Source organism: Salvelinus fontinalis, chromosome 11, assembly GCF_029448725.1.
Source record: "Salvelinus fontinalis isolate EN_2023a chromosome 11, ASM2944872v1, whole genome shotgun sequence".
In the NCBI taxonomy this organism is placed as follows: domain Eukaryota; kingdom Metazoa; phylum Chordata; class Actinopteri; order Salmoniformes; family Salmonidae; genus Salvelinus; species Salvelinus fontinalis.
In genome coordinates, this window is record NC_074675.1 from 44,531,671 (window position 1) to 44,552,000 (window position 20,330).

Sequence of the window (20,330 nt, forward strand, 5' to 3'; positions counted from 1 at the left end):
AAAGACTAACAAAGCACCCTAAGGAAAAGCAAAGCTAAAAAGGTGTATCAAGATCTCTTAAATATGCCCACAGTTTTGGCCCTCAGGTTGCCATGGCAGACACACATGGAAGCCCGCATAGAGGTTAGGGAGGAAGGAATGACACATTCTGTTTGTCACTGCAGCGCCTCAGTTGCTTACTGGCAATCAGTCAAGTGCTGAGCAACATATACTGTATGTGAGCACCTTGGCTTGCAGGAACCTGTAGGTTACAGAGCGTCATTGACAGACATTTAATTCTTACTCAACTTAGTCAGTGTCACACGAATGCAGACGGACATTGCAAATTCAGTAACAAAAGTCCACTTAGGCTTAGCCTAAACTGAGGTCCACACTTTGAATGACATGTAGTAGATAATTGTTTTGGAATTACTAGGCTACTACAAGTGCTCTCTGCATGTTTATTTTTTTAGGCCCATTACTACATGAAACGTATATTTTCCTGTGGAGAATGGCATTTGTGAAAAACAACAATTAAATGTTCTAGTAAAAAAACAAAAAAAAGTTATAGTATGAGTGGTGGTTGTTTCATTTGATAGTATATTGTTGGAATTGATCTTAAGACTTTTTTTGCTGGGAAAGCGAGGCAGATATTTCAAAAGACAATGGTTTTGCCTGACAATGGACTACCTGAGTGTTGACACACCCAAGGCCTACAGGAGAACCCATCTCTCACAGTATAAGGGGCCTAGAGGGGGCGGGGGAAGTGTTACGTTCCAACTGTTGCATCGTAGCCTATGGCTTTATTATAAAAGTAGGTCAACATTTGATCACTGAAAACAAAGCATTTCATTCTCAATAAGAGACAGTCCGTCTGTTGCGCAGTAAAAAAAAAAAAAATTACGCAGACACCGGGCTCTAGCAATACATTCACGCAAAGGATTGCAATTTAAATGTTTGAAACATTGCATACCGTTAAACTGCATCCTAAAGTACGTTTATTGATACAAAGTTAAAGCGCATAGAACCCTAACAAAAACAAACTTGCTTTAGCTCCCTAGCCAGAATAGGCAGGCAGTGCTGTAATACTTACCAGCTGTTTACAACACTACAAGAGACAATTTTGACATGTAGGCAATTTGCAGTTTTCACCCGCTCGAGTTATTCCGATCCGGTTTTAGATTACAAAACCACCACTGAAGGCACAAAGTGAGCGCACTTCGATAATCCTTGGAAACTTTGTCACACTTGTTCGCTGAGGTATAGCTTGTTCACGACACTCTTATCGGTAGCTGTCGGTGCACGCAGTCGCCATGTTTGCGTTTGGTCACACTTTGGTGAGCAATTTTTTATTTTTTTTACACTGCTGCATGAGACAGAATGAAACCGCCCAGGGGATAGTGACTGGCACTCAGATGACAAACCCTCTCCGCCTTTTTCCAACCGCCTCTTGAAGCCAGTTTATGCTTAATCTGAAAATGTGGTCGGAGGCTTCGTATGGCGGGTGTGACGCAATCGCGGAGCCTCCAGCGGCCAAATCAAGCTCTGTACCGCATCGCCGTGCGCCTATCAAATTGTGTAACAATGCGGAGGGCTCTGTACAGCTGCATTGACATGATTGGTTGACGGTAGGTGGGGGCGGGAGGTCCTATACAAACACAAACTCACTTCCTTGACAACTTCCTTCACAACAGCTCATCTCTGCTCCACGAAGCGCAAAAAGTATGTTTTCTTTGACTTCTGCGGAGGCGCATTTACTGTTTGGTCACTGCAGATTTCGGCTTGACCATGTAAAGCCTATGCCCCTACCCCCATGTGAAATGTAATGCATGATGTCTTGACACCAGAATATTGTAGGCTGTAAATTCAACAGGTGTTGAATTTTTATTTATTTAGTGACAGTATATTTTATCTACAAGCTCCCTTAGTCAGTTTGGGTGTTATATAGCCAATACTAGGTCTACTGCATAAATAAGCAATTTTTCAAAAATGAAATAGGCCCATATTTCATGAATTGAAAAGTCAAATGAGAATTAATCCCAAAACAATCCAATGATTATTCTGGATAACGTATAGTTTCCCATGACTAAATGTTCTTACTGATGAGACCCTTAAACGCTTAAGAAGCTGAAATATTTCACTTTTATACATTCCCCAAACGCTAGAAAAATGGGACTGAATTATACTGAACAAACATATAAACATGAGCTGAAATAAGAGATCCAGAAATGTTCCATACGCACAAAAAGCTAATTTCTCTCACATTTTGGACACACATTTGTTTATATCCCTGTTAGTGAGCATTTCTCCTTTGCGAAGAAAATCATCCAACTGACAGGGGGCATATTAAGAAGATGATTAAACAGCACAATCATTACACAGGTGCACCTTGTGCTGGAGACAATAAAAGGCCACGCTAAAATGGGCAGCTGTCGTCAAACACCGTCACAGATGTCTCAAGTTGAGGGAGCGTGCAATTGGCATGCTGACTGCAGGAATGTCCACCAGAGCTATTGCCAGAGAATTTAATGTTAATTTCTCTAACATAAGCCGCATTTTAGAGAATTTGGCAGTACCTCCAACTGGAAGCTCATCTGCTTGGTGGTCGTCGTCCTCGCCAGGGTTTTGACCTGACTGCAGTTCTGCCACGCAACTGAATTCAGTGGGGAATACCCAATCTTTCTGTTAAGATACCTTAACAGAAAATGAAAACAAAGTTATCCAGTAAAATACTTTTTGATTTCACTCAAGTAGTATTTGGTTTTAAATATGTAATTGCTCAAATATATTTAAGTGTCAAAATATGTATTTCAAATTCCTTATATACTGAACAAAAATATATGCAACATGCAACAATTTCAAAGGTTTTACTGAGTTATATGAACTGTAAGGAAATCAGTCAATTAAAATAAATTCATTAGGCCCTAATCTATTTCACTTGACTGGGAATACAGATCTCTTGTAGAACAAGACTTGTTCACAGACACCTCAACAACAAAGTAGGGGCGTGGATCAGTAAACCAGTCAGTATCTGGTGTGACCACCATTTGCCTCATGCAGCAGGATACATCTCCTTTGCATAGTGTTAATCAGGCTGTTGATTGTGGCTGGTGGAATGTTGTCCCACTCCTCTTCAATGGCTGTGCGAAGTTGCTGTTAAATTGGCAGGAACTGCAATGCGCTGTTGTACACGTCAACCAAGAGCATCCCAAACATGTGCAATGTGTGACATGTCTGGTGAGTATGCAGGCCATGGAAAAACTGGGACATCTTCAGCTTTCAGGAATTGTGTACAGATCCTTGCGATACGAGGCTGAACAGCACGACACTGGGCCTCAGGATCTCTATAAAATGCAATTGCGTTCGTTGTCCATGGCTTATGCCTGCCCATATCCCCACTGCTACCATGGGGCACGAGAGTATAGTCTTATTTTAGGGAATACTGTGCCACAAACTGCATTGCTAGTAAAATGCCTGAGCTGACACACCCAAAAATGTTGACATCTTTGACACCAGCAAATTGCTCGCCCACACCATCTTCCCGGTAGTTGAAACCAGGATTCATCTGTAAACACACTTCTCCATCGAAGGTGAGCATTTGCCCACTGAAGTCAGTTATGACACCGAACTGTAGTCAGGTCAAGACCCTGGTGAGGGCGACTAGCACGCAGATGAGTGTTTTCCTGAGACAGCTTCAGACAGTTTGTGCAGGAATTCTTCAATTGTGCAAACCCATAGTTTCATCACCTGTCCGTGTGGCTGGTCAGACAATCCCGCAGGTGAAAAAGCCGGACGTGGAGGTCCTGGGCTGGTGTGGTTACATGTGGTCTGTGGTTGTGAGGCCGATTGGACATACTGACAAATTCTCTAAAATGACATTGGAGGCTTAAGGTTCGAGAATTTAACATTAAATTCTCTGGCAACAGTTCTGGTGGACATTCCTGCAGTCAGCATGCCAATTGTACCCTCCCTCAAAACATGAGACATCTGTGGCATTGTGTTTTGACCAAACTGCTCCTTTTAGTGTCCATTTATTGTCCCCAGCACAAGGTACACCTATGTGATGATCATGCTGTTTAATCAGCTTCTTGAGATGCCACACCTGTCAGGTGGATGGATAATCTTGGCAATGAACTGCTCACATCCCGGTTACACAAATTTGTACACAATGACAGAAATGTTTTTTGTGCATATGGAAAATGTATGTGATCTATTTCAGCTCATGAAACCAACACCTTACATGTTTATATTTCTGTTGTGTATTAAGCAAAGCAGACTGCACAATTTTCTTGTGTTCTTAAATTTACAGATAGTCAGGGGCACAGCCCAACATAATTTAAAAACAAAGCATGTGTGTTTGGTAGGTCCACCAGATCTGAGTCAGTAGGGATGACCAAGGATGTTCTTTTGTGAATTATACCATTTTCCTGTCCTGCTAAGCATTCAAAATGTAACACGTACCTTTGGGTGTCAGGGACAATGTATGGAGTAAAAAGTACATTTCTTTAGGAATGTAGTAACATAAAAGTAGTCCAAAATAAAAATTCAGAAGTACAGATATCCCCCAAAAAACAACTTATGTTGTACTTAACACTATGCTCACTGGCATACTGAAGAGGTGTGCTCTTCAATGACTAATCCTGGTTTCAACTGTACCAGGCAGACAGCGCATCAGTGTAGTTTAGATGATTGAACCCCCAATAACGCCATGCAAGTGTAAACAAGGCCTTTACAAGCCCAGGAACTGAATCCCAAAAATATTTAACCCTGATTGACATTGGTAAGAATTTAATTCATTTAACAATATACAATTCATGTTTGTTTATTCTCACCCATCATATGTCATTTTAGACATTAAAAATAATATTTAACTTGTTTCTATAGGAAAAACAGACCATGTTAGATTGGCACAGATATGTACAAATATTTTAATTGCATGTGCATTGAAATTAGTTAACCTTAATTGTGAAAAAGTAAGAAACTAGAAGACTGCTCAGAAAATATATAAATGTGGTGACACTACAGGTCATCTATGGGGGAGAATGTGAACAATTGCGGGAGGTTATACTGCCCTGTTCTTGGCGGTGAGGGGCTCTCTAGAGTGTCCAGATCCAGGGAAAAGACCTTGTCTGTCACTTCCACTGTGGCTGCAGTCTCCAGTGTTGCTGCCATCAGCCAGTCACTAGTGTCCAGGCTCTTCTTGTCATGCTGTGAGGGAGAGGGCTCTGGCGCCCCCTGGCGGTGGTCCATGAAGGAGGCCTCTCCAAAAGCCTGCTGGATGTTGTCCAAACGCCTGCGTGCGTCCAGCAGGGCTGGCTCAGTCTCTGTGGTGAGGAGATATGGGATGTGGGGGAGGAGCAGCTCTTCCTCCTCGGTGTTGGATATGTCCATGGAGTTAATGGAGGTCAGGAGGCTGCTGTCGTTGCCCGGCAGCTCAGGAAGTGTCTCCTGATCTATACTGAACTGCTCGGGGAACACCTCTTGGTTGATGCTGAACTGGACCACGTCGCTGTTGCTCAGGCTATTGAGGGCCTCCATATTGGAGGAGTCCCAGGACAGGGTGGACATGAGGGAAGCCTGCTGGGGGGCTGCAGTACTGCACCCGTTGGTGGGATTCAGACTTGTGTTCAGGGAGGTAAAGTCATGGCCAAGGGAGGCCTCATGTACCTCGCTGAGGGGCATGAGGCACCCGAGAATGTTGTCGCAGTCAAACGTAGCAGACAGGGGAGGCTCAAAAGGCCTGCCTTCCTTCACTGCCCTTCGCCAGGAACTCTTCACATCCAAAACTGAGGGGGGGAATGAAAGAATTGCTCCTCTGGCCAACAAAAGTCAAAATTGAAGAGCATTCTGCCCTTCAAATTACATCAAATAAAGGTCCAATACTCACTCAAACTCTCTGGGGTACGTGGAATCTGCTTCCTGGTGGAGAAAGGGTCTTCGCCAAGAGTATGGAGTAGGTCTCCCAGCTCAAGTCCTCGTAAACTTATGTTGCCAGGGCTGGTGGTCACAGCCTCCGCAAACTAAAAACGCACACAAACAGTAAGGAATTGAAAATGCTCCATGCATGCATGGCATGTTAAGCAACATGGTACAGACAATACCAGTCATACGCAGATCAGAGGTTAGAACAGAAATGTTCCACTCGTGCCGAGCAGAACCCCTATTTATTTAGTTCCGTTCCAGTGTTCCGACTAGCATTATACAGTTCTGCACCAGTTCAAACCCCAAAAAAGTAATGCTTCAAATAGTTATTTTTTACCATTTAAAATTAGCAGTTTTTACATTTAGCCAAATCATTAACTCCACCAATTAGCAATTTTTCAAAAATGAAATAGGCCCATATTTCATGAATTGAAAAGTCCAATGAGAATTAATCCCAAAATAATCCAAGCTCATCCAATGATGAGCAGCTTGCTATGGAACATGTAAGCTAGTTGTTTACATGCTTGATGGACAGTTAAGTGCAGGCGCGTGATGTGACAGATTTGACGGGTGTGGATAGAGTGAAAGAGGGGTGAACATTGAGGGGGCTTGGCTTGAAGCGCTGAGCATCATGACATTTGAATTGGAATGGTTTAGGCCATTATTAGCATCCTAACTTCACTGAATTATACATTCTCCTCTGTTCCCAGAACCAGTTCCAACCCGATGCAGGTATGGATTGTCTGCTCCGTATCTGTCCGTTGCGATTTCACTCAACTCGCCCCGGTCATCAGAGAGCAGGTATGCTATAAGGAGAGCTAGCGACAGTCAGAGCACAGCTCAGGACTGACCAGATATCTGCCTCCCATATGGAAACTGTACCCGATTTGCTAAGTTGTCAAACTCAGAGTCAAGGATCTGAGCCTTTTTCTTCACCGCAAACACACGAGGAGTCTTCCTTACACTGGCCTATAAGGAAACAGAATGGTCACAAAGTTGATTAAACATGTACATAAATTATGGACATATTTTGGTATTCAGGGGTGAATAAAAGGCCAAAAGCCTTTAAATCTAAAAAAGATTTATAACATTGAATTAGCTAAAACAAAGCCTTAAAATATATATTTTTAAAGCCAATTAGGATGTTTGTTGCACATCACCTACCGGCAGGTGGCTTGGTGAGGGAGCTTTGGCAGGGACAGCCAGAGGAGATTCACGAAGTGCAGGGAGGGGAGTCAGTGGGAAAATGTCCACACTAGGAAGATATGAAATCATCTCAACAGCTGGAGGGCAAAGGCTGTCAAAAAGAGACCTGTTATAAAGACATTCTGTGGATCAAATGATGTTGGAGATATGGTTAGAAAAAACAAGACTGGATAACGGTTGTCTGCTCCGTATCTGTCCGTTGCGATTTCATTCAACTCGCCCCGGTCATCAGAGAGCACGTATGCTATAGGGAGGGCTTGTGACGGACAGAGCACAGCTCAGGACTGACCAGGTATCTGCCTCCCAACAACGGAGTATTCAGAATATTAGTTGCCCATTAGCAATGAATGCAAGGCAAGAAGAGTTTTAATATACCTTTTGAGGGTATAATCCACTGTGGTAACGGTCTCCATTGGAACAGAGTCAGTCGCCACAGGCTTCTCCTCAGGAAATTCTAAGTTATGAAATCACCACAAGGTACCACTTGTTAAAATATTCAGTTAAACAATAAAAGCAACTTAGAAGTGGAAATGTTTTGTTTTACTCACTGGGTAGCTTGGCCGGATACTGAGAGAAGATGCTGGATTTGAAGCTGGCGTCGGTGGCCGGCTCAAAGGACAGAGGAGCCATGGGGAACAGAAAATCCAGGGCCTAAAGGGATAGAGAGTACACCCCTCAGTCAGATTTGAATAGCCCTGGCCTAGGGAGTAGGGGCTGTTGCTGGACAAAGCCATTTAATACATCCACGTCAAACTAGAAAAGGCACTTACAGGATCCTCGTTGAGGAACGAGGTCAGCGGCGTGCGTTTCAAACAGTCCGCCCACTTCCGCTCCCACTCCGCCTCCAACTTTCTGATGAGTCTCTTCACCTCTGGAATTTCTTCCTTTGAAATCCTCTTCCTGGTAAGAGAAAGACAGTGATGCCAGAGAGAACAGAGCTTGACAGTTTAAAATAGCTATTAATACTGTCCAAGACGGATTTAAAATTGCTGTCGTCTTGTGTTAAAAGACAACGAATTACAAACATGTTAAATGCTGCTACGCAATTCAAACAGTATTACATAAACTGGGTAGCAGTTCCCCAACAAGCAAGCCTCTGCGATAGCAGTTTGTAGCCCACCTCATGACTCGGAGATCCTCAATGGCGCGGGCCATCTGTAGGTTCCTCTCCTGCAGGTGCAAGGGGTGGAGCTGGGCGATGGGGGTGTGTCCTGCCACCCGGGTCCTTTCCTCCCCTAGGAGGACCAGAGCCTGGTGGAGCAGCTCCAGCATACGGAGGATGTTCAGCTGGCCTGCCTCGTAAACACCGCCCACACTCGACTGGCGAACACACAGAACTTACTTAGTGATAAACACTAGAGCAGTACCCACAGCACTCAGAAAGTTCCACTTATTTGTAGTATTTCCAGTACTAGCATACCTGATTCAATCAGTTAACTAATCACCATTCATTAGTTTCATCGGTTGTGCTAGCTCTGGAACATATCAAACATGTGGAACAGCTGGGGTTACTTGAGAGGTTTGGGAAACATTGCGCTGACATAAGGACTAGATTCCAAATGCACCATCACCCGCTAAGCTAAAAAGGCATTTTTGCGCATCTCACCAGGTGGGATAACTGCTCTATCCGCTCTAGCAGAACCCGGGGGATTTTGAGGGCAAGGTCCGTCCCATCCAGGGTGTACTGGTCCACATCTCCCCTGATGACACTCTCCACCACCCGCCGCGCCTCCTCCAGGGTGGACAGCACTCCGTCCATGGACGACCACAAGGAGCGAACCTGAGGTGTGTTCAGAGGTGAAACGGTCAGACTATTGCAGATAGAAATGTTATGAATGTCCATTTCTAGTCATGTTATACAAACTATAAGTAATTTATAAAATGAAAACCTTCTGAATCTTGTCAGCTTGAGGGGTTCCCTCCTGTTCAACTTTCTTGTGACGCCTGGGCAGGGGAAATACATTTATTTTACCAGCTGCCATTGATTATTAGCACTTGGTGTGTAATGTTTGATACAAAAAAGTTTTATATCTCAACTACAGCCCCCCAAAAATACTTCAAAAAGGGTAGATGGAGACTCATACATACTTGTGCAAATCATCATACTTTGCATCTTCAGCCCTCCAATCTCTCAAAGACTTCACTCTTGACCTACAAGAGAACAGATGTAGAATGGCAAAACAAGGCACATTTGAAAAGAAACAACAGTTGACTGGCAAAGGCAAGACATTCACCTCCGGGCATACAAACTCCAAACCTCTGTGACCACCTGGTTTTAAGAGGGCGCCTTAATGATTACCTGCTCATCATTTGCACCTGTGCTAATTAGCCAGAATCACGACACACCTAACCAATGACATTTTTTTTTATCCAACCAATTGGTGTCAACATAAATGACACTTTTCTAGTCATTGTAAACATCAGTGTATCTACAAAAACACATTCAATGCCTGTGGTTTGTGTAGTTGCCATGACTTACTGGGCCTGTCTCTGGTACTCCTGCAGCATCCGGTCCTGTTCCACAGCTCCTCTCAGGAATCTGGTCTTGATCAGCTGAAACCGCTTCAGCGCCATTTCCACAGAAGAGGCAGGGGCTGCCGCTGCCTCTGGGACCCACGTGCCATCTAACACACATTGGCTGCGTTCACACAGGTAGCCCAATTCTGATATATTCTTTCACTAAATCGGTCTTTGACCAATCACAGACCTTTTCACATTAGTTTTATTTTTTTACAGGGCTCATCTGATATCAGAATTGGGCTGACTGAACATACCCACTAGCTAGGTTTCCATCCAATTGTTGACAAAGTGATTATTGTAAAAAATGGCAATTTTCACACGAGATGTTTCCATCAAAAGTACCTCGAGGATAAAAAAATAATAATTTAAAGTCTGTGCGTGATGACGTAGTGCACATAAAATAACTTATCAGTTAAATCCCCATGTACCAACAAAAAAAACAAGTTAAATTGGTTTGCTTCACATTTAACTCTGATGAGTTTGTCACACAAAAAAAGTGCATTATATAGTGAATATGCCCACTGTTAATGGCACGTATGCTCTAACCAATAGCTTGCATATACAATGCGGGTATAGTCTACATGAGACTTATGGACAAAAGAGCAAGATTATGTAATTTGTCAAACAGCAGCCAAGCATCGATCATCATGTCACCAGAATAAGACCCTGGATATTTATTGGAAAGCAGCATCACGCTCATCACATTGCACTTTCACCACCCTGTGAAGCTCATGATTTATTTAATCTGTAGCCTAATAAACTGCATGTCTTCGACTCGTAGTGGGAGGACCACACAGCATGTCATCGCGTGACTCCAAGTTTCCCTCAATATAATGGTTATTATACCAATATTTGTGCATAAAAGCATTTCCACCGCCATTTCTCACATAATCTTATAGACAAACACCCCACCTTCTAGCATATTTTGTTTTGTCGACATTTGGAAAGTTACCCAACAAATAAGCTGTTTCCATCAGGCCTGTCGTGACATGCACTTTATGTGCATAGAAAGGTTAGATGGGACCTGGTTATTGACAAACAGTTGCAATTCACAGGCAGATGAAAATCCAATTCTGCCTTTTTATTTTAACTTTATTTAACTAGGCAAGTCAGTTAAGAACAAATTCTTAATTTGGTAACTGCCTTGTTCAGGGGCAGAAGGACAGATTTTTTACCTTGTCAGCTCGGGGATTCGATCTTGCAACCTTTCGGTTACTGACCCAACGCTCTAACCACTAGGCTACCTGCGTTTAGACAGGCAGTCCAATTCTGCCATTTTTTTCACTAATTGGTCTTTCGACCAATCAGATTAGCTCTGAAAAAGATCAAAATCTGCTTGTGTGAAAGCAGCATAAGAAGTCCAAACCTTGGGCTAATCTCAGTGTAAATTTGATAGCCCCATAATGACAAAGCAAAAACAGGTTATTGTGTGTAGCTTGAGGGGGAAAAACAATTTAATCCATTTTAGAATAAGGCTGTAACATAACAAAATGTGGAAAAGTCAAGGTCTGAATACTTTCTGAATGCACTGTATAGGTCTTACTACCTGTTGAAAATGTCTTCATCTCATGCAACATGACATGATTGGCTAGATGGAGCATAAGGTTGACGAACTTGGGTCCACCAGGCGAGAGGAATAGTGACGCCACCACTTTGGGAACTGTGCTCCCCTGCTCATCCTGAAAGCACAGATCAAGTTCAAACACTTTAGACCTGTTGACCAGACAGTATGCGTCTGCTGCAACAAGTAGGTCAAATCGTGTACATCTGAAAGAAGACATGTCAAATCCTTACCATTAGATCTCGCAGCCAAGCACAGGTCACCTTACGGAATTCGGCATCTGCTTTGTGGTCCAACACTGGCCAGCAATGCCTGCATACAAGACCCAGCATTTTACATGATTGCAAAAAATGACAAATGTCTTTAGAGAAACAAGCCGTGAATGGGACTATCCTCATACCTGTATGCATCGTGGAAGCGTGCAGGGTTGAGTTTTTCTAACAGGAAATGGGTAACTATGTAGAATGCGTCCTTGTTTGGTTTGTCAAACATATTGCTGTTGGTGAAAAACTGGTGTCAAAACAGGCTTTTGACTGACCTGAGAGAATGGAGTCGTTCTACCTCTGCCTATTATTTTATTTTCATTGTCATGACATCGCCAGTTTGTCTCACTGGATTGAAACAGGGTTGCAAAACTGATGTTGATACTGTCAACGGTAACTGTTAACGTTAGCTGTTACCACAACAATACTTACGGTCCAAGAATCATGTGTTTGACATTGGCTTTGCTGGCTCCTGATGATGCTGCGACTTCGGGTTGAAATCCAAGACCCACAAGAGACCACCACAGATATTTGCCGTTCGTTCTCTGAAGAGTCGACATTCTTCCAGCAAGCTGACAGTTTTAAGATCTAAAAGTTATCTAACTGCTAGCTAGCAGAAGACTGAAACATACGATGCAACTAAATTAACGGTAGCTAACTAAATTGTCTAGCTAGTTAACGTTAGTTGGGCAGAAAGCGAACATAGCTAGCGATAGTAACTAACGTTACCGTCGTCGAATTTCAACAAATGATACAAATACAATTGCCGTAAAAATTAAAGCATGTACACCATACATATGTAGTTACTCGATATTACGCATGCCAACTTCGATGAATGTCTTCTTCAAACCGCCAAATATTTCAAGAAGAAAATAATTAGCCGGATGCTGATATGCATACTTCCTGTGTTGCGCATAATTTTGTCCCCTCCAGATCTCGGATTGATCCTTCGCTGCTAGTCGATTCAACAATAATAACCACATTTGAATTGTCATATCTTGAATTGGTAATCACGACTGGTAAAATGTGTATTATTGAATTGGAATTAGACTAGTTCAACTGGTGATATATTTTAAACGTCTAGCTGTCTAGATTAATTCATTAATTCACGTTTTGTTTGTATGTAGCATTGCTACCGGGGTGTGTCTTTGTGAGTGATCGGTGAAATGGCTGAGCAGGGAGTTCTCCTGGACCAGGGCCAGTTCTGCTGCTCTATCTGCCTGGATTTACTGAAAGAGCCGGTCACTATCAACTGTGGACACAGTTACTGTAGCAACTGTATTGAGGACTCCTGGGATAAGGATGACCCAACGGGTGTCTACAGCTGTCCCCAGTGTAGACAGACCTTCTCTCCAAGGCCTGCTCTGATGAAGAATAGCCTGCTAGCCATGGTGGTCGGGAACATGAAGAAGACAGGGCTCCAGGCTACTTCTCCTGCTCTGTGCTTTGCTGGACCTGGAGATGTGGAATGTGATTTCTGCAATGGGAGAAAGCAGAAAGCTCTCAAGTCATGTCTGGTGTGTCTAGCCTCTTACTGCGAGACTCATCTCCAGCCTCACTATAATGTAGCTCCTTTGATGAAGCACAAGCTGGTCAAAGCCACCACACAATTACAGGACAATATCTGCTCTCATCATGACAAACTGATGGAGATTTTCTGCCGGACCGATCAGCAGTGTATCTGTTATCTGTGTACCATGGATGAACATAAAGGCCATGATACAGTCTCAATCACTGCAGAAAAGACTGAGAAACAGGTGAGAATCAGAGCTAATCTTAAGTTATTGTGATCAAAACAACATAGCAAAAAAACATCACATGTAGATAGGCATATGAGACAGATTTGCATTGTCAAATCGCATCACTGCCATGTAGCTCAATAAAGTGTTTTTTTGTCCACAGAAGCAGATAGGGACGAGTCAGCAGAAGGTCAACCAGAGAGTCCAGGAGAGGGAGAAAGAGTTGAAGGAACTGCAACAGGCTGTGGAGTCTCTCAGCGTGAGTATTGACCAGAGGAGATTAACCATGTCATCTTTGTTGCAGTCGTGTTGGGCAGATTATATGATCCCAAACCGCCTGGAGAAGCGTTTGATATCTCAGGAACCACAACGATATGATATAGCAATCTTCTGAGGCTCCAAGTCAGAGAAAGATAATAGACTTTTTAACATAAAGCCATCTCTTGTCTACATTTGTGTTTTAACAGCGCTCTGCACAGGCAGCAGTGGAAGAAAGTGAGAGGATCTTTACAGAGTTAATTGACTACATTGAGAGAAGGCGCTCGGAGATGAAGGAGCTGATCGTAGCCCAGGAGAATTCAGCTGTGAGTCAAGCTGAAGCCCTCATGGAGCGTTTGGAGCAGGAGATCACTGAGCTGAAGAGGAGAGAGATTGAGCTGGAGAAGCTGACACACACAGAGGATCACATCCATTTCCTGGAGGTAGCTTCACTGAGTGACCATCCGTCTGTTATTGCAAAAGGAACTCGTTATTCTGGGGTGGGTTTACCAAAGCCTTTGTAGCTAGCTAAAGTAGTGAGTATTATGTTATTTATATAGCTAGCAAACTTAGACTTATGTCTCTCGTAGAGTAGCAAAGTGCTTAATTTTAGGAATTTGTTAGTTCACACACAGAAGATTGACTGTCAAACATCCATACAAATAAATTCTCTCTCTGCAGAGTTATCAGTCTCTCGCCAGTCCCAGTGTATTTTCAGACTTGCCCACCATCGATGTCCGTCCTCTTCAGTACTTTGAGGATGTGAGTGAGGCTGTGTCTAACCTGAGAGAGAAACTGGAGGGCATCTTGAAGAGAGAATGGTGCAGAATCTCCACCAGAGGTAGGTTAGAAAGTACCATCTGTTCCATCTGCATACTTTGATGACATTGAAGTTCTAGCCTACACTGCATTATATTGTCTAATCCTAACACTCTTTCACTGTGTGTGAATGTGCGTTTCAGTGAATCTAGTGGATGTTCTACACCCACCCGAGCCCAAGACCAGAGCCGACTTCTTACAATGTGAGTCCAATTGCTAACAGTTGTCTTTTCAATGATACTCACCACAAACCCTGAGATGCAAGTAAAGAGGGGGACTCATATCATATCTTTTTTTCTTAATTTCTCTTCCCTCAGATTCATGTCAGCTCACCCTGGACCCAAACACGTTATACAGACAACTCTTTCTGTCTGAGCGGAACAGAAAGGTGAAACTGAAGCGCAAAGGCTACTCCTACCCCAGTCGTCCAGACAGATTCACTCAATTGTGTCAGGTGCTGTGCAGGGAAGGTCTGTCTGGGCGCTGTTACTGGGAGGTGGAGTGGAGTGGGTGGAAGATTTATGCAGGCGTTTCGTATAAAGACATCAGCCGATCTGGGCCTGCGGATGATTGTCAATTTGGACACAATGACAAGTCCTGGAGTTTAGAGTGCTGTAGTAATGGTTACTTTTTCCGACATAATAATGTAAAGACTGAAGTGGCACGCCCTCAGTCCTCCAGAGTAGGAGTGTACCTGGATCACCAGGCGGGCACTCTGTCCTTCTACAGTGTCTCTGACACAATGACCCTCCTCCACAGTGTCCAGACCAGATTCACGCAGCCCCTCTATCCTGGGTTCTGGCTTCATTGCTTTAAGACCACAGCTGAGTTATGTGAGTTAGACTAGAGACCTATGTCAGTGATGCTTTACCCTACTATTCTGTGAGTTGTTTATCAGATATAAAACTTTCCTTCTATGAACCTCAGAGGATTGACTCTCACAGATTGAGCTCTCTGTAGTCTAGATAGAATTTGAGGTTATTTTCCCCAAATTGTAGGATGTTTAAAATCAAGTAGTCGAGTTAATCTAATGTCTGTGTTAGTCAGACAATCCATATCACTAGTGAGATTTTACTTCTGACAGTATGTATTAGGGCAGGCAATACATTGTTTTCAGAATGATCTCTGAACTTGACATGTCTGTGTGTTATTGCGTATTCTATGTCAGCAATTTTTATGTAGGCTACTGTGCATATATTGCAGTCTGCGTTTTTTTGTTGTTGATGGTATATTCAATTTGTATGTGTCCTAGAACTCATGTTGCATCATGTTACAGGTCCCCTCGAGGTCCATATTATACCAATAGTTTTTCAATCAACTGAAGTAAGTAGTTTACTGAGCCCTTATTAACTCAATATTGACAATGCTGAAGCAAATGCAAACTGATAAATAAACTGTGTATTTGTTGAACACCTGATTAGTGTATTACTTCTTAAACCTTCAGAGCCTCCTAATGCTCTTGTGACAATCAGTCGTTGGTGTCATATTTACATTTCATTTAGCAGATTATATTATTGTTATGAGATATTTGTTATCAATGTTCATAAACTTCAATTAACCTACTCAGTCTGCAACCCAGAGTTTGTAAGATTCTGGTTTAAATGAAACAGACAGATTTCTCAGCTTACAATAGTCAAAACGTTTATTCACGAGAACGTTCTAACATCAAAAATGCAAACCCAGTCTTTATAACACACACAAACAAGTTCAAATCTTAAGCTACGCCTTGCTTAGACAGTCTGTTTTTCCACTACATAGATACATTGTTTAATCTGAAACAATGTTTCATCATTTTATGCAAGCCTAACAGTTTCTCCCCTCCACGGGTGGAGACAGAATGTCCTGTAAGGAACACAGTAGTCCAGCTTGTCTGTCGATAGCTCCTCTTATCATTTGTTTCCTACTTGCACCCTGCTTACATACTAAAAAGGAACAAAAGGTCCTTGTTCTAATTCTGACTAAAACGACACACATCATCAGATTATAGTTTTATGATTCTAATCAATTTCATACAATTATATGGTTTCAGAGTGGAATTATTTCATCATTATCTTTCAACATATAAAATATTTTATCAATTATCCAGAGCGATTTACAGTAGTTTGCCTTGTTTCACAGCCTGAGGAGAACTGGAACCACTCTGGGCCTGCTCCTCAGAAAGGAATCCATAATTTCAGAGGCTTCAGAACCTACATTAATTTGTGCGTTTGTGCAGATAGACTTCACTAAACTTTAGTAGCTTCTGACTTCAATTCATCACTGGATAAATTATCAATGGTTGTCATTACAGGAGATCCAAACATTTTCTCAGAAGGTGAAAGTACGAGGATGTTTTGACTCACCAAGCTGCCAGGGGATACAGTCTCTTTCAGATATTTTTTCTCTGCTAGGGAGTCTTACAGAAGACCACCAACAATATCCCTTGAAGCGGGAAAAAAATATGGACTTTGTGCGATTTCTCAAAGCGCATCCATTGTTCCTTACTCTCCTTCCTGGCATTCTCTGGAGTTGACCATAACAGCCATGACCTCTCCTGTCGACAGTGCAAAGGAAGCCTCAATGTCCACATTCTCCTTAGATGGATCGGTTTTGGCTTGAGGCGCAGCCTGTCCAGTGACTCCAAACCTCCACAGCTTGGCACAGATAGCAGACACCAGCTTCTGGGCGGCCTGCATGGTATATCGCCTGCCAGTGTCACACAACACCGGTCTTGTTTTACCTGAGCTGGAACAGGAGATGATCAGTGAGATGTCAGAGTTCACCTGACTCACGACATCTCTGGCCACAGATCTTTGATCCCAAAGAGGGCATTAAGAGGATCTGTCAGTCGAGCGTCTCCTCTATGTGCCCTCTGCAACGATGTCTGGGAACTTCAAAACAAACACAAGAATCGATCAATCTTGAATAATTTTACATATTGATCTCTACAAATAAATACTTTAAATTCACCTAAATCACAATAATTGTAATATTTAGTTCTCTAAAGATGTGGTGTCTGCCTTCTTACTACCATAAAAACAGTCGTTCTTTAGCTTTTCATTCTTAGAACTGTCATATGCTGTGTAATGTGTGAAAAAGTTAGCCTGAGTTCAGTATGTATACGGTGCTAAGATCAGTCAGGTCAGGCACACAGTTGAAGTGTGGTTGGTGAACATACCTTGTGGAAGAACGTGGAGTGGGTGTGTGGGAGCTGTAAAATTATCTGCCACTGCCACTCGTCCTCAATTCTCTGTTGTGGTAACTGTGTTCGGGGATCATTTCTTGACCCGTTGACTACACATGGCCTTTCCACTGCCAGGCCTCTTAGGTAGACCATCATTAAATTTCACCACATGTTCCTGGATGCACGCACTCTGATCCAGTCAGCGAGGGAGAGGCGCTAGCTTCTTTAACGGCATCTAGCTCTAATATATGTGCAAGGGTCAGGGTGAGGATTTCTTCCGCTATATGGAAAACTGTTTTCGCTCTATTCCCTCAATATTTTGGTTTCAATACAAAAAAAGAGCATGATATTTATTCTTGAGGGGCTGTGGTGTCAAGTGCTTAGTTAGTCAATATGATAAACTTCATGTCCAACTTTCTATCAAATAATCACACATCAAATGTTGACAGATAAACTTACAGGATTTCTCATGCCCTCCTGAATCACCTTCCACTGCCTGATAAAGACACAAGTTAACATGTTCAGTTGTTTTGTAGTGGTCCAGACAGGGTTGTTGTATAAAGAATGGACGCTATTGAAAGATTTTGAGCAAACCTATCAGTGAGATTCCTCATGAAATTGATGAGGATTGGGAAGCAGACGTCCTCTTGGATAAAGTAGACTCTTCCGTAGTTCCTTCCTCCTGTAAGAGTTGAATTACTGCCACTCTGTTTTGGTATTTATCTGGATACTGAGCTCGGGGTGAACAGAATGCCACCGAGGGACCTAAAGGACATGAGCTGTTGTGTTTTTAAAAGAATGAATCTGAACAACAAAGGGCACACTAACCAAACAGTACATGTACTGGGAAAAGCAATAATTTAATATATAAAAATCTCTAACCTGCTTCAGAAGTGTTCTTGGAACTTGATTTTCTCTTCATCTTCAAGGAAACAGATTTCAGGTCCCACATTAATTATTATCCTTAATGTGTTGCACCAAGTCAAGGCAGCCCATAATTTAGCCAATACAGAGGCAGATAGTAATTAAAACCTAGCAAGGAACCCAAATGACCAGAGGACTAATCTTACCTTCCTCTCATTGTTCAGCTGAACTCTTCTTTCTTCACCTTCTCCTATACAGTGTTCATCAAAATGAAAGTAAGAGTTTTTTTTATATGTATGAAGCTGTCGAAAGACATAGGACTGCCTCTTTTTCGTCTGACATTGAATCAAGTTTGTAAAATGAAACAAGATAGCTTAAAACTGAGCAACAAAAATAAATGACCAAAGGATCAATCCTACCTTGACAGACTTGTCCTTCTCCTTTAGTTGAGTATCTCTTCCTTCACCTCCTCCTTCATCCCTTTCTCCTGATGACTATCTTATAATTCATGTTATAAGCAACTTTTGTTGTTATAATCATCATAGCCTACAGTATATATACAGTGTTCATGAAAATTAAACTTTACATTTTCTTCCTTCATATTTTAATCTGTAGACATTTTATAAACGTTTTGTTGAAAAGACTATAACACAAAGCTGCCAAATAGACCTAGAGCATTTTCATCTAACATTGGATCAAGTTTGTAAAAGGAAACTTAAAAGCGCAGAATTGTGTCCTAGTTATAGGCTATGCCCTCTAAACAGTCTGATCTGTGGACACAGAGGGTCTGTCTGAAATGCAGCCAAAGTAAGGATAAACAGGTGTTGAGCTTTTTGACATCATAATGGTGTAGTTGTGACAACAGTGGCCCTGGACAGGAATTGAAGTCCATGCAACCATGTTCCATTAAAATAGCCTACTGTAGTCATAATAAGACTTGTGTTGTAGGCATAGACCCAATAACTGGTTCCACACAGTTAGGCCCATGTGACAATTTCCTTCATCACTTCCAACTTCAAGTCAACATATTCCTAAAAGTTCAACTTGGTCATTGATTTAAAGAAATATTTCTGCTATCCCTCGCTCACCATTTTGTATGTCTACACACAGGAGGTTGGTGGGACCTTAATTGGGGAGAACGGGCTCATGTTAATGACTGGAGCGGAATAAATCGAATGGTATCAAATACATCAAACGCATGGTTTCCATTCCATTTGCTCTGTTCCAGCCATTATTATGAGCTATTCTCCCCACAGCAGTCTCCTATGCTACAAACCATGTTCATACTGTATTTTGAAGACCTAGCAGTGACTTTGTCACAGGAGTAGGCTTAAAACTTTGATGGTGCTAATTAGTAGGCCTAAACAACAAGCAAATAGCCACGATAGGAGATTCAGCCCCATTCCGGTGGACAGCAACTGAATCGGAATCCCGCAATCTGACGTTCAGCACCACAGTGCAGTACCCAACACTCAGTTAAAGCAAAAAAGTGGTGCTGCAGTTAAGACAAACGTGTGTGTGGGGGGGGACATGTGCAGCCCATAGCTCAAAATCTGTAAGTTCTTATACTAGGGTTATATTTTTTGAATGTACAATAAATTATAATGTGGGTATTTAGCATAGGCTAGGCGATTCCATGGCAAGACTAGTCTACTAAAGGCACAGTTCAGTCATAGTCTATTTAAACCAAATCGGTGTATATAGTTGTTTTCAGGGGTAGAAATTAGGTTCTCTGAGCAAAGTACAATAGGTGTCAACTATGATTTGCATTAGACAGAGAAATCAAAGTAGTTTGTGAAATGATGCTTCGTTCAAGACAACTTGGAACTCAGAAATCTCCGACATCCGACTTCAGTGCATTCAAGGGCTTGTATTCGGCGCATGTGACAAATACAATTTGATTTGACTTGACAACTGGAACTCTGGAAAAAAACAAGGATTCGACTGGGCAAAATGTTTTTTGTATGGTCATCCATGTTGGAATTCCAAGTCGGAAACTCTGGGATCATCCTCTGGCGTCTAGACTTGACAGTTCA

General features: G+C 42.3%; 3 protein-coding genes, 1 long non-coding RNA gene and 2 other non-coding genes across 11 annotated transcripts in view; 1 reads left to right on the forward strand and 5 right to left on the reverse strand.

The window, feature by feature from the left end:
* Positions 1 to 1,555, reverse strand: part of LOC129865782 (DENN domain-containing protein 4C-like) — a 59,491-nt gene extending 57,936 nt beyond the window's left edge. Inside the window, exon 1 of the mRNA XM_055938793.1 lies at positions 1,073 to 1,555. The gene's annotated coding sequence lies outside the window, so the exon portion shown is untranslated. The remainder of the gene's footprint in view (positions 1 to 1,072) is intronic.
* A 3,191-nt stretch (positions 1,556 to 4,746) lies between these two features.
* LOC129865783 (HAUS augmin-like complex subunit 6) lies at positions 4,747 to 12,342 on the reverse strand. Of its 4 annotated transcripts, none has more exons than XM_055938796.1 (16): positions 11,884 to 12,341; positions 11,589 to 11,684; positions 11,422 to 11,500; positions 11,174 to 11,306; positions 9,587 to 9,731; positions 9,196 to 9,258; positions 8,997 to 9,051; positions 8,714 to 8,887; positions 8,228 to 8,427; positions 7,878 to 8,007; positions 7,656 to 7,758; positions 7,483 to 7,561; positions 7,066 to 7,156; positions 6,784 to 6,870; positions 5,867 to 5,999; positions 4,747 to 5,765 (listed from the first exon to the last, which is right to left on the reverse strand). In XM_055938796.1, the coding sequence occupies exons 1-16, from the start codon at positions 12,009 to 12,011 to the stop codon at positions 4,999 to 5,001; spliced, it is 2,463 nt and encodes an 820-aa protein (XP_055794771.1). In that variant the 5' UTR covers positions 12,012 to 12,341; the 3' UTR covers positions 4,747 to 4,998. The 4 variants fall into 4 exon arrangements, with proteins under 4 accessions (XP_055794771.1, XP_055794769.1, XP_055794770.1 ...); XM_055938794.1 differs by having other exon boundaries at positions 7,066 to 7,213; XM_055938795.1 differs by having other exon boundaries at positions 7,066 to 7,198; positions 11,884 to 12,340.
* Positions 6,639 to 6,769, reverse strand: LOC129866116 (small Cajal body-specific RNA 8). Its single transcript, XR_008761474.1, has one exon. It is a non-coding gene; the product is annotated as a small Cajal body-specific RNA 8 (non-coding RNA).
* On the reverse strand, positions 7,283 to 7,413 carry LOC129866115 (small Cajal body-specific RNA 8). The gene has a single exon (XR_008761473.1). It is a non-coding gene; the product is annotated as a small Cajal body-specific RNA 8 (non-coding RNA).
* Positions 12,343 to 12,370: 28 nt separating the features above from the next.
* LOC129865784 (tripartite motif-containing protein 16-like) lies at positions 12,371 to 15,677 on the forward strand. Of its 2 annotated transcripts, XM_055938798.1 has the most exons (7): positions 12,371 to 12,457; positions 12,579 to 13,208; positions 13,354 to 13,449; positions 13,658 to 13,948; positions 14,130 to 14,289; positions 14,411 to 14,470; positions 14,585 to 15,677. In XM_055938798.1, exons 2-7 carry the CDS (start codon positions 12,618 to 12,620, stop codon positions 15,112 to 15,114), a joined length of 1,728 nt encoding a protein of 575 aa, XP_055794773.1. In that variant the 5' UTR covers positions 12,371 to 12,457; positions 12,579 to 12,617; the 3' UTR covers positions 15,115 to 15,677. The 2 variants fall into 2 exon arrangements, with proteins under 2 accessions (XP_055794773.1, XP_055794774.1); XM_055938799.1 differs by having other exon boundaries at positions 12,374 to 13,208; positions 13,658 to 13,891.
* A 241-nt stretch (positions 15,678 to 15,918) lies between these two features.
* On the reverse strand, positions 15,919 to 18,706 carry LOC129865786 (uncharacterized). Of its 2 annotated transcripts, XR_008761413.1 has the most exons (5): positions 18,501 to 18,706; positions 18,313 to 18,352; positions 18,025 to 18,195; positions 17,890 to 17,926; positions 15,919 to 17,671 (listed from the first exon to the last, which is right to left on the reverse strand). It is a non-coding gene; the product is annotated as an uncharacterized LOC129865786 (long non-coding RNA). The 2 variants fall into 2 exon arrangements; XR_008761412.1 differs by having other exon boundaries at positions 15,919 to 17,926; positions 18,501 to 18,702.
* Positions 18,707 to 20,330: the final 1,624 nt, after the last annotated feature.